This window comes from Colletes latitarsis, chromosome 2 (genome assembly GCF_051014445.1).
Source record: "Colletes latitarsis isolate SP2378_abdomen chromosome 2, iyColLati1, whole genome shotgun sequence".
Classification (NCBI taxonomy): Eukaryota; Metazoa; Arthropoda; class Insecta; order Hymenoptera; family Colletidae; genus Colletes; species Colletes latitarsis.
In genome coordinates this window covers 15954674-15970965 of record NC_135135.1, presented here as the reverse complement: position 1 = coordinate 15970965, position 16292 = coordinate 15954674, and the positions used below count along the sequence as shown (strand labels likewise).

Genomic DNA, 16292 nt, shown 5'->3' with positions numbered 1-16292 from the left:
AGTTTTAGAAGTCCTTGTTCCAGCTAAGAATGAAGGCTAATCGTTCCTTTTGGAAAATCGTGTTCGCTATTGTTCCGCTGTGCAAATAAATGCAGATTTACGTGGTCGATTTCCGTAGGAAATGGTTGACCATTACCAGAGACTGTAGATCCGATCGATGATCTAGAATGGTACCGCAGGTGGTCGGGCAGGGGTAGTGGTTGAAAGCTACATGCTATTATTCTCACGTTGTCGATACGATAAACTAGATTTATTACGTTTCCTTTTAAATAAAAATACATTTATTTCAAGACTCCGGTAAAAGTTACACGCGAGTTTATTTACGTTAGCGCAGTCTTTGTGAAAGAAAATACATTGTTCCTCGCTGTAAGTTCGTTCCTATCGATGTAACAAGCGTTCTATGAGAAAATGGCAGCGTTCCAAGCTTCGAATTTTTACGAAACTGCACGAGGTAGACGTTCAAGTACGAGGGAATATGTGTTTATGCCCTCGGCAGCTGGAACCTTTGACGGACAAAACCATTTTCTCATAATTCACGTTTCGTTCGTTGTAAGAAATTGTTAATTTACCGATTACAAAATGGTCCATTTGAACGCGGCGTCTAAAGGCGACTACGCGAATTTCTGCAAATTGAACGATCGAAAATAAAAAAAGAGATATCGTCGGAAGGTATGCGATAAATGCGCGATATACACCGGTCGTTTGTCTTTTACACGGATAACGATTAATACTCATAAACAAGAATCGATGCAATCGTCGCTGACAAAGAAGATAAAAAAAGAAAAACACACGCTTCGAATATTAAATAAAATCTGATCCATCCTGTTTCGTGACTGGTCCTTGGATCTCCGTCTTTGGCATCCGTTGTAACCCCATTTTTCGTTAAAAAATACTCTTCTTCTCGCCTCGAGAATTGTCTGAACTTTCACGGCTCTCCGAGGCAATCTGCAAAAGTAATCGTAACATGGATTCTCCATTAGTCTATCGCTATATCGTTGTTGCGATGCAATGCTTTGCAAAATAAAGTTCAATTTTGACCGGAAGTGATCAAGCCGCGCAATTCTGATCTAATCGACGCTGAAGACGAAAAGCATGCATCAGATGATTTAAACGATCCACTTGAATCGGCATCACCACCAAAATCAATCAGTCTGTACGAAATCGTGTACATACGTATATCACGAGGGATTTATCTATTGGAAAGGCACCAAGATACGACCTAATAATATCTGAGATCTTGCACGCAATGCTGAAAAACGTCATAGTAGAAGTTATACTACTCGTTGGGTGCCGTTTCGAATAACGTTCTTCGAGCCACCTTGAGTTTATTTAACGGTTTCAATCGTTTATTGTAACTATTTGACAGAACGGTGGAATACCGAATAGGCGTTTGTACTCGGAGTGGTCGTAGCGTAAATCGTAGAGATTTAAACGCAACTGTTGGTGGTTTTGTGCCTTGGTGCGTTCCCGTTGGCGGAAAATCGGTCTACGCGGTAAGGAAACGAATTATCGACTTTGATTTTAACGAACGTAATTGCGTTACGTCCTCGTCCCTAATGGAGATTGTTTAAAATGGAAAACACCTTGCACAGCGGAGTGGTTGCAAGTAATTGTCGTTTGCACCGATAAATACCGCGTTGCATTCTTTCCTTTTACAACTGATATTTCGCACGCGTTGCTTTCAAGATGATGGTGTGTTATTTCACATCGAAATTCAGCAGAAGGAAACCTCTTGTGTGCTGAAAATAGGATAACGTATTAATGTCAAAAGCTTGTTGCCAGGAAATTTATGTCCGGCAAGCATGAGGTCTCGGTATCGACGGTGCGTTACACTTATATCGGACCTACAAGTATCCACGTACGATGCGTATTCAGAAGTTTTATGTAACTTGGACCGGCAGCCAGTACAGAATTTATATCGCGCGATGGAGAACGGCGGAAAATGGAGACTGCTTTAAATAGGCCCCGCTGCAACCGATCAGGCCTGTTCTGTCAAGTCTTTCGAACCTTTGATGCAATTCTTACGTTAAACGCAGCGAATTTAGTTATCCCTCGACGGGATTGAAAAGTATAAAAACCGTGTCTGCCTCTTGTACTTTTTTACATTTTCTAATGCATGCGTGCGTGTGTATATTCATTAGTCGAAAACGTATAAATAAACGTTTTGAATAAATGTTATCAAGTGTTAAGTTTTACATAAAAAAGTTGAATAAACTTTTCTCCTATCTTCTCTAAGAAAGAAAAGTGCACAGCTTACAATTAGTGGCCATTTTACTCGCGCGAAACATGTGGCGGCTAGAAGTAGTCGCCATTTTGAATCTGTTTGGCGCGTGGCGCGTTCTGTGTCGCCTAACAACCGCGCGAACTTTCGATTGTCGAGTGTTCTTACCAGGAAAATTGTTAAGTTTCTATGAGGTAATAAGAAAAAGATAAGATAACGACAAAGTTTTGTTAAAAACGATACTTACTTAGATCAGGCTTCCTGAAGCTCTCCCTTGATTCCAGGCACGCTGTGATGGTGTCTGGACGCGAGCTTGTTTGCCAATTCGTGCATCACGTCCCTGTATATTACCGTGTCCAAATTCTCTCCCAACATGTACAGAAGGAACCAATCGCCTACTTTGCTTCGTCGAACTATCGTCTCGACGGCTTCCTTTCTGACCAAACGAAACCTTAATCGTAGAAGGTAGACCCTCGTTCGCGGCGAGAATATAATTACGATCTGTAAAGTAGAGAGTAAATGAAATTTTCGGCTGGTGAGATACCATATTCGATCGACTTACCCTGTATAAAACCGTTATGAAGCTGAGCACGCCGAGAAAGAGGAACCAAAACCAGAGAAATACGTATATTTTCTCGTTGACGACGTTCAAAGGCAATATGCAGACGGCGTCGTGTCTTTCGACCTCACCGCTGACGCCGTACTTGTAGAAGGTGCACTTAGTCATCCGTGGAAACACGTAAATCATTGGATCGACCCGGTCTTCCTGATCCGATTCCAGGAACCTGAGCACGTCGATACCAAACGTCAGAAAGGCACCGTCGAAGAAGCGGTTCATCAGAAACATTTGACCTGTGCATATTCAAGCCCATTTTGTAACCACGATCGTTATAGAACTGGCAAACGATCATGAAATTTATCCGGTCTACGTAAGCGCGTTGAGTCTACTTTCAATTTTAAATTACATTTATTCGTTTTTCCAAGATACTTATGTCGGTGAATAGAAGTTTTGATTTAAGCCCGCGAAAATACCCGTCGATAAAATAGCTGGCGATCTCTGCCTTACCGGAATCCATTCGCGTTAGGCGACGAGTTCAAGCATATTTTTTCATTGTTCTATTGTTTAGTATCGTTATATCGGTTCTTATACTGAATAAATGAGCTCGTATAAATAATTATTAGGTCTCGTAGAGTTTACGTTGGTAATAAATGCGCGAGCGTCTGCTGTCGAGACTCCTCTTGTACCGAGATACGGTATAAAATGGGGCCGCGAAGCTGCAGAAAGCGGAGAAGGTAGAAGACTGTTGACGAACGCGTTACGAATATTGGGCTACGAATCAGAATATCTTTTAGACGATCTCTCGTTACTAGCGTTGGGCTTTAGCCAGCTCCTCGATAGCGACAGAACTCTGCAAGTCGTTCATATAATCGGTACGAGTATTGGGGTTTGGCCAAATTCTCGATATCGGTACAGCGTGTTCATTCTCTCATTGTATTAATTAATCCATATATTTGTAATCGTAACACCTTCACGCAAAAAGATCTAGTAAATGAGAATATTTTGGTAGTCCTTCGTTTGTAAGAAAAAAACTAATTCACGTTTTTGTGAGACGAACACAAAATAGTAATAGCTTTTACTTTATTTATTTTAGAAATAACCACGTCCTTTCTATAAACTTTGTAACTTTGTAATTGTGATCTTTCTGAAGTACCTTCTTTTTTTGTTTAATTACAACGCATGAACTTGAATTGATTCGCGTTGCAAAGAACCTTTCTAGAGTTTTTATTTTCATTTTGTCATAGAATTTGAAAATTTTTAACGCGCGCGAGACAGGTGATTGACAGAAGCATACTAGAACAAAGTAGAGGTTGAAGAAAGCTGACGGATGATCGTATAGATTGGCTCTCTGGGCGTAGTACCTGGCCAGTTGTAACGTTGCCAAATTTTATTACGAATCGTTCATTCACCGGTTGCCTATTCCATGACCCGCCTTTACGCGCAAGATGAACGCGTGTCTGAGAGTTTTCCAAGCGTGCCGAGAGGTCAGTACGACGAATAAATAAAGAAATGGGCGGCGAACGCCGACGGTGGAAACGGATGAAAGGCGCGATCGGTGCTCCGTACTCGCTAATTCGTGGAAAAATGTGGAATAACAAAAGCAAATACCACCTGAATGTCCGTCGGCCAAGGATGAAATATCGATTCGGTAAAAGTAACAAAACAAATAACCGAAGAAGGTAAATATATCGATGCACAAAGGTCCGAGGAAAATGGTGGAGGAACGACAAATGGGGAGATTTGACGACCGTGCGAAAACATAGAATATCATAACAGTTCGGGTTCAAAAGAAATCGGGCTGTTTGAAATCGGAAGCATCGGAAATAACACCGAGGCGCGTGCAAAATGGACGACAACGACCGCAACAGTGTCTTGGAATTCGCTCGACGATGGTGAAAATTGTTATTTTAAATCGGAGACAGAGACGTTCGAGATGTTAAAGATGAAAGAGAAGTCTGAGACGGGAAAGAAAAAATAACGTGCCACTCACCGACCACATTGACCAGGGCGAGAACTTCGCAGAGGTAGTACCTGTAAGCCCACCAATTGTGATAGCGAAGATTCTCCCACAAATAGTCGAGCAGCATCTTTTTCTTCTGCTTCTTCTCGACCTCGGAGCAGAGACCGATGTCGAGGTCCATCATCAGCGCGTGAATTTTCCCACCTTCCCAACCTTTCCACAGCCATCGGGGTGTGTAGAAAAGGATCGCCTGGAAAAGAAACAGCGAAAGGGACGGGGGTGGGTGAACGATCGTGAATCCGAACGGTATCGATAAACTTGCTTTATCCGGATCCGAACGATACCGTTTCCTTAAAATTACGTTCGTATTTTCAACCGGTTGGCGGTCTCATTTGTTTCGGTATTCTTTCATCGGCCGCCGAGATGAATCGGTGTATAAGAAAAACACTGCGGTGATATATTTAGCTGTACTTTGTTCGACGAATGTAATACCATTTTAATAATCCAGATGATTTATTTGACTAGGAATTTTGTACGATTATGTTTCGCTTCACGTAGAGCTGCTGTGTTTCGTGGCGCGAAAGGTGAACGTTTTGAAACGAGTACGTAGCTTGTTTTGAGGAAACGAGAGTGTAAAACATGTATCAAAGCGAAGCACGTGAAAATTTGCCCACGATTATTGCCAGAAACTCTGAAGACGAGTTTTACTTCGCGTTCATAGGCGTGTATTTAATATCGTCGCGTGTTGGTTTACGTGTATTGCTTGGCACGCGCATAAAGATATCAAATTGGCTGTGCATTTCGTTGGGAGAGATAAAATCGTAGTAAACGGCAGTATTGTTTTAAGCCGGCGGATTGATTAATTGCTGTTGATTTAGAAGCAATTCATTTGGATAACGAGTTTACGTTAGCCAGGAGACGGCCAGGATGCTAAATGTACCACCGCGGAATTCTGTTACGAGGGCCGTTAAAGATCGAGATGTCGGTCTTAAAACGGGCACATTTCAGACACGTTTCGCACATGTAAGCGGAAATAACGAAACAAGGATGAGTGAAATATTAGCTTGATACGCGCAAAGTGCCGGACCGTTTAAATTGCTTTAAACTGTAATAACATACTTAAAAATAACTTTCATCGATTAATGGAAACCCTGACAGATTCAGTATATTTTTGGGAACGGGATACCGGTGTTGGGAAACATCCTTACGCAAATAACGAACAACGTTTCGTTCGCGAGCCACGAATAAATTGTTATCCAGTAGATAAAAGTTTATCGCTAAACGCGATTCTTTGAATAAAAGATTATTTTCATAAAAATTGATTCGACGCTTCGTAGATAACGCATCAAAATAATATACATACACGTTCACACACAGACCACACGTATGTATTGGTACTACTGACCGAGCAGTAGAAAAATATTTCTATCGAAAATAGATATCGAATATTTGCATCGATCGCGAATATATACTTTGATATCGAGTTGCTTGAATATTATATTAATATGTATATAATCGCATCAGTTTGCTCGCTACTTACAGCTTCGCGTAACCTTCTAGCGAGAAGGTTTTCGCGTTTCGAACTCGTTTACGGTATTATTGTTACGGCGAAGCCAGCCGAAGGTATCTGGCACAACCTTGGCTTATAAGTATTGTTATAATCTAGTCAGAAATAATCGATAACCAGGAAACGATGAGCACATTATAAATACCTGATTTACTCAAACAGTACGCGGCCCTTGAGCCCCTAGAAATTAAAAGAACATTAAATTTACCTACAATATAAAACACCCATATGCATACAATACGCTATCGTTGAAAAGCATTTGGTGTTCCATGCGTTCGATACAAGGAAAATTAATTGTTATTTATTAAAAGAACATAGTTGCATTTTTGTACTTCTGTACTCTTTTTTGTTCTTCTGACACATCGTGTTACTCTCGCCATTTTTTACATGTTCTAGCGATTGATAATCAGCAACAATAGTGCTACACACGATGGTATTTTAATTAAATAGGAAATTAACGCGACAACGAAAAGAATTGCGTGTGTGTCGTACTTGGAGCAGCAGAAAGAAGATGACCCACTGATAATACTTGTGCTGTTTGACTAAGGGATGAGCCGCGTGGCCGTGCATGCCGTCGCCCTTGCTGTTCGAGACGCCGGGATAAGGCACCGCCTGTCCAAGACTCTTATTAAACGCGTGAACCATGCTGTAGGTGGTATGAAGCCAGCAGAAGGTCTCCAAGACGATCTTGTCCACGGAACCGGACGCCTCGCAGTGTATAGGCGAGCCAGAAATGCTTTTGCACGCCAAAGTCACGCAACCGCCCAGAAGAAGAGCCACCGTGGCGCGATAATGGAGTCGGAATATCAGCGTGTCTTCGGATATCCTTTGAACCTTGAACAGAGACCGCAGGGAACCAAACACGTCGATCATCTTTAACATCAGAGGCATTTTCTTTCGTTGCGGACGGCCAGTCGCCTTCGACCGCTTGGAATCTCTTTCCTCAAGAAGACAATTGCCTTCTTCCTCGTCGTACAAATCCGTTTTTGCGGATGTTTTTCTCGTACGGGTCACGGGTCAAGAATTTTTCAAGCAGCTTTAGCTCTATCAAAGACACAATATCTTACGAAGATGTTTAGCGTCGGGAGGATTCGCTATCCTTCCCCATTAAATCCTCTTTCAAGTTCTGCCCCGACGTACCGTACAATCGAAAGCTCGCACCGGATGTTAGAAATCGGAGCCACGCGTACATTCGTCACTGTACATCGCTCGGTTCTTTCTCTTCGTCGTGTTGTCCTTGGCGATTCTCGTCGGAAGACTCCGCGTAAAGTGAATTTTCCGATCGAGTTGGCAACACCAGTTCCGCTCTGTGCATTTTGCTTACGTTCTGTCCCTGCGACAGAAGCTCGTCGAAACGCAGACGACGCTGGTCCCGTCCGTTTTCCTAGCTCCCATATCCCGACGTCGACCTCTTCTCATCGAATCGCGTGACGATCGTTTCTCTACCGAGTACGAAGATCCACTCGTTTCCACCCTGTTCTTTCCATGGATCCACGCCTTTGATACGCGCGATCAACACGCAGTTATCAAACGCGAGTCGTTCGAGCATGCACGCCGGTTACAATTTTGCTGTTTATCGATCAGAAATTTAAATCAGACGGAAATTAGAAAGAAATTTAAACGGAGACTCGTTCGAAAATTAAAGGAGAACGAAGAATGAGAGATTGGAACGAGTATTCGGACACGGTAACAGACACACGTGGGGCGCGGAAGCAAGCCGTCGGAAGACTGGCCGAACTTGAGAGGCATCCCTTGGCCTCGATGCTAAACACATAACTTATATGATCTTCTAAGTATCTTCCTCTCGAATACAAGGGAAATTTGAACAAGATTTCGCCAGATATTACGCCGTTTTCACGGATCAATTCAATTTTCTGAAATTGCGTTTCTAGTTGTTAGAAACGAACTTTGTGTGCAGATCGTATCGAAATAGATATAAACGAATTCTTCGTTTGATACGAAATTGTGAAACCTTTGTAACTATTTAAGTTATTGCTACAAAACGAATCAAAGATTTCGAACTATCATTGTTAATGGCTACGTTATTAATCTACAGGGTATAAGTACAATATTTGGACGGATAGTAAATCCAGTAAGGAGCGGCTCTACGTGTAAAAGTAAGAGAAGATCGACTTTGGAAATAGAGTACTGTCTGAAGTTTAACGCAACTAGAAATAATAATTAATGATTGAACGCGTTGAAAAATGTTACTCTTTTTTCCGATTTATATATTTTACCGCGTAGAATCACACCATTTATTCGAATACATCCTATATACGTAGCTCAATGACTTCCGGCAACATAGTACGATGCTCGTAGAGCCGCATTAGCGTCATTTAGTTCTTGATTCTTTTCCACATTCAATTCTTTTGTCGCTTATACTTTAGAGTGAAAAATTCATTAAATCGTAAATCCCATTTTCATGCGTTGTTAAATTTATATTATATTTTTTTTCATTTTTGACCCATAACCCTTAATCTTTCTAGAATCAAGGAGAGGATTTTTATTTTTTATTTATTTTTCGATGATTCAAACTCGCGAATGAATTATACGAGTGCTCTTAGAATGCCTTAATTATCTTTGCTTAAATTAAGCTGTTTTTAATACAGTCCTGCGATAATTTCTATTTGAATTGATAAGCTGCATCGAAGTACACGAACGCAGATATGTATTTAATATACGATTTTGCTGATTGCATCACTGTTTTGATAAGACAACTGTATATGTAACGTTTTCCTTATAGACATTTACCAAATAGGAAAACATCCGAAAGCACACAAAAACACCTGCGGGATACTGACTCGATTTTGAAACACACTTCCATCTGAATTAGACTTCGAACTTGTAGGTCTGTAGATTTAGCAGAACTAGAATTATCGAAGCCAGAAGCTAATCGATTCGATGAAAGACTTTTTTATTCAATGAAAATGTCTATTTGTATCTCATTCACGCTTATGTTTCACTCCTACGCGTTGAAAATATTTTTACGAATATTTATACCCGAGAAAACATATGCAGGAGAGTAAGTTGGCGCTAGAAAAAATTCATATAAAGTTAACGATATATGTATCTCAGGTACCTATGTTTATAATGAAATTATCCATATTTAATTGGACTATTTTTTGTCCATCTTTTCTAAAAAGTTTATGCACAAATAGCCGCTTGTACATAAATAGTGTCACCTTCTTCGCGATATCTTTCGTTATTCGTGTCGTATCAAAAATGAAACGCGTCGAATAAGTTGGGTTCGCGTGGATTATGACCTGGAAAAGATGACGTTGATTTATGTCGATGACGTTGTTGGCGAAAAAGATGAAAAATGCAGGGCGTTGTGATATCACGTGTAATAATGTATACGTGGTTGATTATTAAGGATTGGCTTCTGGCCAGCGGCACTTGTTGTCGCGAAACGCCCAAAAGAAAAACGGACACCGCGAAAAACCGAGCAAAAAGAATATGAAACATATTCAGGTCATTGTCGCTCTATACTTAGATCGAGGGTTTGCGTTACTTGCATTGAATTATGTTCGCACAGAGTTGGAAACGATTTAATTATTCGGTCGAGTAATTGGATTTGATCCATCTCGGCCACGTAATTAGGAGACTCCATTCACGCGGGAGATGATGGATTAATCCTTCCACGAAACGTACGTTTTCGCTATTATTTATCTAAACCGACCTAGTTGTTAGTTAATTAACTGTTAATTCGGTTTCTGAAGCAAAATCTGTCCGTGATCCGTTCGATTAATCGGATCTGAAGTTTTTGAGACATTGACCGCGTATTATTGTGGTTCGAATACTTGTTGAAGTTTTCGAAACGCAATTTAGCAAAGGCAAGAACGTTCGCGGATCGATATCGAACCAACGGAAAACACTAATTCCATCCAACGACACGTCTACTTGAAGAGATCAGTTAAAAGGTGAGGGTGGAGGAACGTCTTTGACCGAGCGTCAAGGCGACGAGTACGACAGCGACCCTCGGTGACGAAGTAACAGCTACTGGTTTAACGAGTTAATATGCTTAGGGTTTCCTTCTTGGCAATGAACTAGATATAAGCTTCTGTAAGCAGCGAGTAAATTCCTCGGTCGTAGCCGCAACCAGTCCATTCGTTATCCGGCTTTTCTCATTGCCGAACGTATCTAGAATTTCTGTCCTAATGCGCACTCTTAATCATCTAACGACCGACGCTCTGAAACCGAACCAATCGAAAATCGTTATCCACGATCCCGCAACCTCGGCAGAATCTACAAGAGCAGTTGAAATATCAACCAAACTTGTATTTATCTTTAGAAACATGTAAGTTCCGTAACCGAGGATAATAGCAACATCTTCGAACGTTGGACGAGCGAAGTCTCTATTTTCAATGTTTAATGTTCGTTCGAATAATAAAGTAAACAATCAAATGGAACTTGAACTACTAATGAATTTGAAATATTTCCGTATTTGAATATCATTATTCAAATGGTAGAAACGAAATGAGAGTAATTTTCTACTCTAATGTAACTTCTTATCACTTTATCCGCTGAAAGAGTTCTGTCTACAGTTGGAAACACAGTGATCGAACTATTTGGTACTAGTCTAGAAATATTTGACAATATCGACAGAAGGCCTATCTACAAATTGTGTAAAATTGATTACCTGAAGGAACAGCATGAAGCAGACCCACTGATAGTACCTGTACTCCTTTCGTTCGCTCTCCGGATGCGACTTTGAATTGTCTACACCGGGGAAAGGTACCTCGAAACCTTCCCGCTTCCTGTAGGCCGCGGTGATCGTGTAGGTGCTGTGAATCCAACAGTAAGTGTTCAACACGTCCTCCGGCAGATCCTTGCTGTGTATGCAATCGATCGGATTGCCCACGTACTGACGCGTCGTGACGATCAATGAGAACGCGATCAGCAGGATGACAGTCATGCTGTAATGCAACCTGAAGACGGCAGTGTCGATGTGCACGTGAGAGATCTTGATCAGGCTCTTCAAGCCTCGGAATATGTCCAGCATTTTGGCTCGAAGATCGACAGTGGGAACGGACGAAAAGGTATCGCTGGATCACGACGATCGTCCGTCGATCCTTCCGATCCTCGTTCTTCGCATCTTTCGCTGTCGAAGACACCCTTTCATCTATCCTCGAAATCCAAGACAACTTGTCGGTCAATTATTGACTATTTCAGGTTACCTAACTTTCTCCTAGAGGAATAAAACGTTAGAGTCTGAAAAATCTGGATGTGTATACTTTTCTTTTAGCCTGGTAGAGAAAGACCTTTGAAGTTTTGTCCAACACCGATTCGTTCGATCGACAAAGGACAGTCTTTGTCGCGTTATCTTCGAAAGATTTTGCTAAACGATCTCGGCAACGTAGGATCCTTTGAAGCGATAGGATCCAGTGCCGTCGCCAATCTTCTTCTATACATTATTCCTCGTTCAAAGCATCGTAAATTCTGTCCAACTCTCGCGGCTGGTCGGTCTTCCGGTCTTAAGTGTTCGAAAAACCGGACTTTCGAGCGATAATCTTTTTCGATATGTTCAACCCGCCACCTAGTTCGCTCATGTTTCCAAGATATTCGGCGAAATTCTCTTGGCGAAATAATTTTCTAAAACGAAAGCAAACCAGGCTTTCACTATTGTCGTTTCTATTGAGAAAATGTTCACTTTTCACACCGTGCACCGTGTACCGCGCCATTCACATTCACTGTTAAAGTCTTTTCGATAAACCATCTTCACTATGATTACGAACGAAGCACCACCGGAAAGCAGCGTCGAAATTGTTTATCTATCGTTTCGAAACTGACTTTACGAGAATATTTGAATTACGAGAATCAAAAACTGAGTTTACGATAACCAAATATCCTTCGTATATATATTTTTTCGCCATTCTAGAATGTCTTTCATTGTGTAATTTATGTTAAGTTGCTATTATATCATTCCGCCAGTGATAGTTTTAAGCTTCATTTTTATCAGAACGAGTTTTCTATATGTACGTACATTGAAAATTATATATCCACTCGGTGATTTTTTCCTTTCAAACTACAAAGAGCAGCTAATTCCTGAAAAATATTTAAAGTTTTCGTTGATACGGGAAGACGTAAATAAACGAACGAGAGACCATCTTAAAACATTACACGGACCACAAATGGCCCTCGAGCCATATGTTACCGAACCCTATCACATTACGATTAATATCGATCTATAATGGTGAAATTGATTTAACCATCCATTACGGGATAATGAGAGACAAAACAGAGCTAAGAGTTGGCTCTGATGCAGCGGTGCGCAACTTTCTTCGTTACTGGACCAAAAGAATTGCAGATTAGAACGAGTATAAATATATCCAGTCGAACGTAATATAAAAATGTAGAAAGATTAAAATATTGCACCTTGACTTGTAGTGACTTTAGAAGTTTGAGGAAGCATGCGAGTCTCAGATAAGCTCTTTAATAATTGGCTTTAACAAACTTCTGGCTAGTTGCGTAATATTATTGAGATTTTCATCTTTCTTCGGCTTCATAATTGGAGAGCCTTGTTCGAATAGAAGCACATTATGTTTGGATAAGAGTAGAGAATTATAATTTTATAAAACGTTAGAGTATTCTCTGATAAAAATCGAATTTGTTTCTATCTTTGTTTTGAAAGGTTTGACTCGGCTCGATTCGTGGTCCAGACTTTGTGCACCGTTGCTCTAATGGGCCACGAATTAGACTAAATGAAAAACGAGCAGAAAAGCGTGTTTAATCTCAGCTTGTCAATTAGCTCGACTCGAAAATAAGTATTCGGCACAGGTTTACAGCTTAATATAAAGCAGTGACGCTAACCGATCGGATATCAACATTCTCGTTTGAAGAGATCGTGCCGCATATCTACGCGACGATTAATGTGTAAATCCGCATACACCACCCTCTGTATACAGTCACTGGCAGTAAAAATAGTACAGAACACGTCGTAGGAAACGATAGCTTACAATTAGTACGGTTACAGGAAAAGAATTTTAGTAAAAAATGAATTACCGATCTTTAACTTACATATACATAGAATCACAAATTAAATATTACCCTTTGTTACAGGAAAGAAGAGACAACTTCGATAAATGTAAGTCTAATTGATTTTACTTTAAAATTCGAAAAAATCCCTCACGATCTTTCGTCGTTTTGTAGCATTTCCATGTTAGTGTCTTAAAACCGAGTAACTTTATTAAGGCTAATTTAATATTTTTTCCTTGTGTTTCTCACACAGAGATGTATTATTATATTATCGTTACTCTCATCGATCTGTGAAAGAAGGAAAAAATATATTGAAAATCCTGTGTCTCTACCTTGAACCTCATTTGACAAACGTGACAAACATTTTAGAATCCCTTTGAAAATAATTTTAATGGGCGGTTGACGGGAGATAAAAGGATAAACGTGTCGGCACAGAACGATCGGGAAGATTTGTCGCTAACGAAAGGGTGTTTTTCAGTCTGCAACACCCGTCGCATAAAATATCGATACTTACGCCCACGCGATTCTTCTCGCCGAAGACAAAACATCGACGGACTCGCGGCAGGTTTGCTTTTCTACTTTGTACACCGGTTTTGTCGCGAGGCGCGAAGTAGCGTACGATAATAACGCTCGCGGTTACTATTTGTAACGCAAACCGCGATTATCTAAAAATAGAGAAACGCGCGCGAGCCCCCAATTTCGAGAAGACAGCTGACACTTTCGTCGAGATCTATTGGAGAAATGCACGAAACGCGCACAGTGCCAGAGAAGCCCTAGATCCTCGACGGCAGCATTTCTTTCGCGAACGTCCGGGAAAATTGTGCAAAACTGCATCGCGATCGCTGATTTTTAAACGCTACGCATCGTCGTGTCGCGCGAAATTCTTAATACGTATCTTCGGAAACAGTCAACGGGATACCAGAATAGATCTAATGAGTAATTTTACGGAAATAGAAGCTTTTTGTTGCGGTGAAAATTCTTTGAATCCCCTGGCCGAAGCGTCGCGTCGCGTTCCGAGAAGCGACGTTTCCACGGCGAGAGACGATTTCGTCGATCCTCTCTCCGGAACTAAAAAGTTCGACGTCTGGCTTTTCCGGGTTTTCCCCCGCATCTGGGATTCGATATTTTCTATTCGTCTTTAGATATAAAATTTAAGGAAACATCAATGTCGACGCGAATTATGCGGTTTCTCGAATTAAATTTCATTCGACTGGTGTTTTTTACTCGCTGGCAATGAAAATATATATTACCGAACCGGCAAGGAAAATAATATTTATTCGAGGTGAATGAAAATAATCGAGGGAGAAATGAACGGGATTCCCAGATAGCCAGACACTACTACAATCAGAAAATCGAAATTCCGGAAGATCCGATGTTTTACTATTCGATGAGAATAGTGGAAATTCGGAGACTGTCGCTATTCTAAGATTTTAGGGAAAATTGTCCATTTCGAAAATCAACCTTCGTTTTCGATTATTAAAATTCGAATTGGACACTTCGCGCCGAACGAGCGAAGCGCTTCGGTCAGTATGCGAAAACATCGTTCTAAAGATTCCCTGCATCAGTCAACGAACTCGTACCGCGAGGCACGTTAATAAATCGACCTTGTTGGAAGCGAACGGAAACTTGAAAATAATATTAACAGATTGTTCCGAAATCTACCGTCACGCGGTGTCTGGCTCGATTACGTTTCATAAATTTCAGGCATTTTTAACCTGACCTCTTAAATTACTTTGAGATTCGTGATGTCAACACTACCTGCACGTACCCCAAACGATATCATGTTCAGTAATATACTATTTTTCCTGGACCGCTTAGAATTTTTGGTTTTCTATATTTTCTTTTCTTTCGCATGGCCCAACGAAGGGTTGTATGGTCCCCTTTCGACAATCGATGGCCCAGAAAACGCGCGTCCCGTCCTCTCAATCGCACAACAGTCCGAACTTTGAGAATGCAAGTTTACTCTAGCACGATCGACGGATTACAAAAGAAATTACAAGTCACCGAAACAGTTTTCGTGCGTGTTTACCACAATTTGAAAGCGAACAAGTGTCGGCGGAACGGAAACTCGATCAGCAGAATGTTGTTAGTCCCCGTCGGATCTATTTTCTTCGCGGACCACTAATTTCACTTTCCGCGAACAAAATTGTTCGGATTGGCAGATTTTCGCGCAGAAATGCGCGATGCGCAAATACATGCGCACCATCCGCGAAACCGTCGCTAATCGTTTCACATACGACTAGGAGGGTTTGCACGATCGCGAAGCGTCTTCCATTCTCGCGTGGCTCGTCGCGACGTTAATAAACATATCGTCGGTGAAACGAAGAACTTGACGCGCGCTACCAGAATCGCGGAGAACGACGCGGTTCCTTTGGAGACTAAATCTGGTAAGCAACGCGCACCGTGCAATCGGATTGCTGAAATCGGGACCGTTCGAGGAACGGAAACGGAAACAGAAGTGATAAACGAGTAAAGTAACCTAAACGTTCCCACACGAGCCGAAGAAACGCGTCGACGAACGTAATCGCACTGGTCGAGAAACGAACGAACGGGGACGGATCGCGGCGATTTCCCAGAGAATTTTGAAAGCGTTGTTCCGATCGCACGCGCACCATCCGCGGAACCACGTTACCAAACCTCCAACCGACTTGACTTGACTCGACTCGACTCGACGCGGATCGACTGGTCGTGTTTGCTAGCCAGGGCATAGCACCTCCCGAGGAGTCAATCCGCTCCAGGAATAGAAACACCAAACCCGAAATGTTCGAGCGTAGAAGCGCAACATTAAAACGCACCGCACCGCTCCGCACCGCGTCGCGAGTCGCGAGACCCTCGGAGAAGAAACGCCGCGGAAACTCGACCATCCGCGTTTCCTATTTTTCGCCAAACAATTCCCCCCTTCTATCGAAAATGATCGCCAATTGTTCGAAACTTTCGTCGCATTGTTGTCGACGCTGTTTCAATATTCCAGCAAAGCCACCGAGCACCGAAATAAATACCGGTACAATGC

At 41.6% G+C, this 16292-nt stretch overlaps 1 protein-coding gene across 5 annotated transcripts; it reads right to left on the bottom strand.

Annotated features, from left to right (window-relative positions):
* Positions 1-234: 234 nt before the first annotated feature.
* Positions 235-15992, bottom strand: Shakb (Innexin family member shaking B). Of its 5 annotated transcripts, none has more exons than XM_076777358.1 (8): positions 13797-15992; positions 12287-12352; positions 11569-11899; positions 10947-11495; positions 4771-4990; positions 2784-3073; positions 2469-2722; positions 235-945 (listed from the first exon to the last, which is right to left on the bottom strand). In XM_076777358.1, the coding sequence occupies exons 4-7, from the start codon at positions 11307-11309 to the stop codon at positions 2474-2476; spliced, it is 1122 nt and encodes a 373-aa protein (XP_076633473.1). In that variant the 5' UTR covers positions 11310-11495; positions 11569-11899; positions 12287-12352; positions 13797-15992; the 3' UTR covers positions 235-945; positions 2469-2473. The 5 variants fall into 5 exon arrangements, with proteins under 5 accessions (XP_076633473.1, XP_076633483.1, XP_076633463.1 ...); XM_076777368.1 differs by having other exon boundaries at positions 10947-11899; positions 13797-14211; positions 15312-15992; XM_076777348.1 differs by lacking the exon at positions 12287-12352 and having other exon boundaries at positions 10947-12078; positions 15051-15067.
* Positions 15993-16292: the final 300 nt, after the last annotated feature.

Bases quoted from the DNA above. Each gene is read 5' to 3' on its own strand.
- Shakb (XM_076777338.1), bottom strand. From the start codon at position 7,198: ATGCCTCTGATGTTAAAGATGATCGACGTGTTTGGTTCCCTGCGGTCT. The intron at 3,074-4,770 runs GTGAGTGGCACG...GAATATGCACAG, and splicing joins CGCCCTGGTCAATGTGGTCG to GTCAAATGTTTCTGATGAAC. The intron at 2,723-2,783 runs GTAAGTCGATCG...TCTACTTTACAG, and splicing joins TCATAACGGTTTTATACAGG to ATCGTAATTATATTCTCGCC.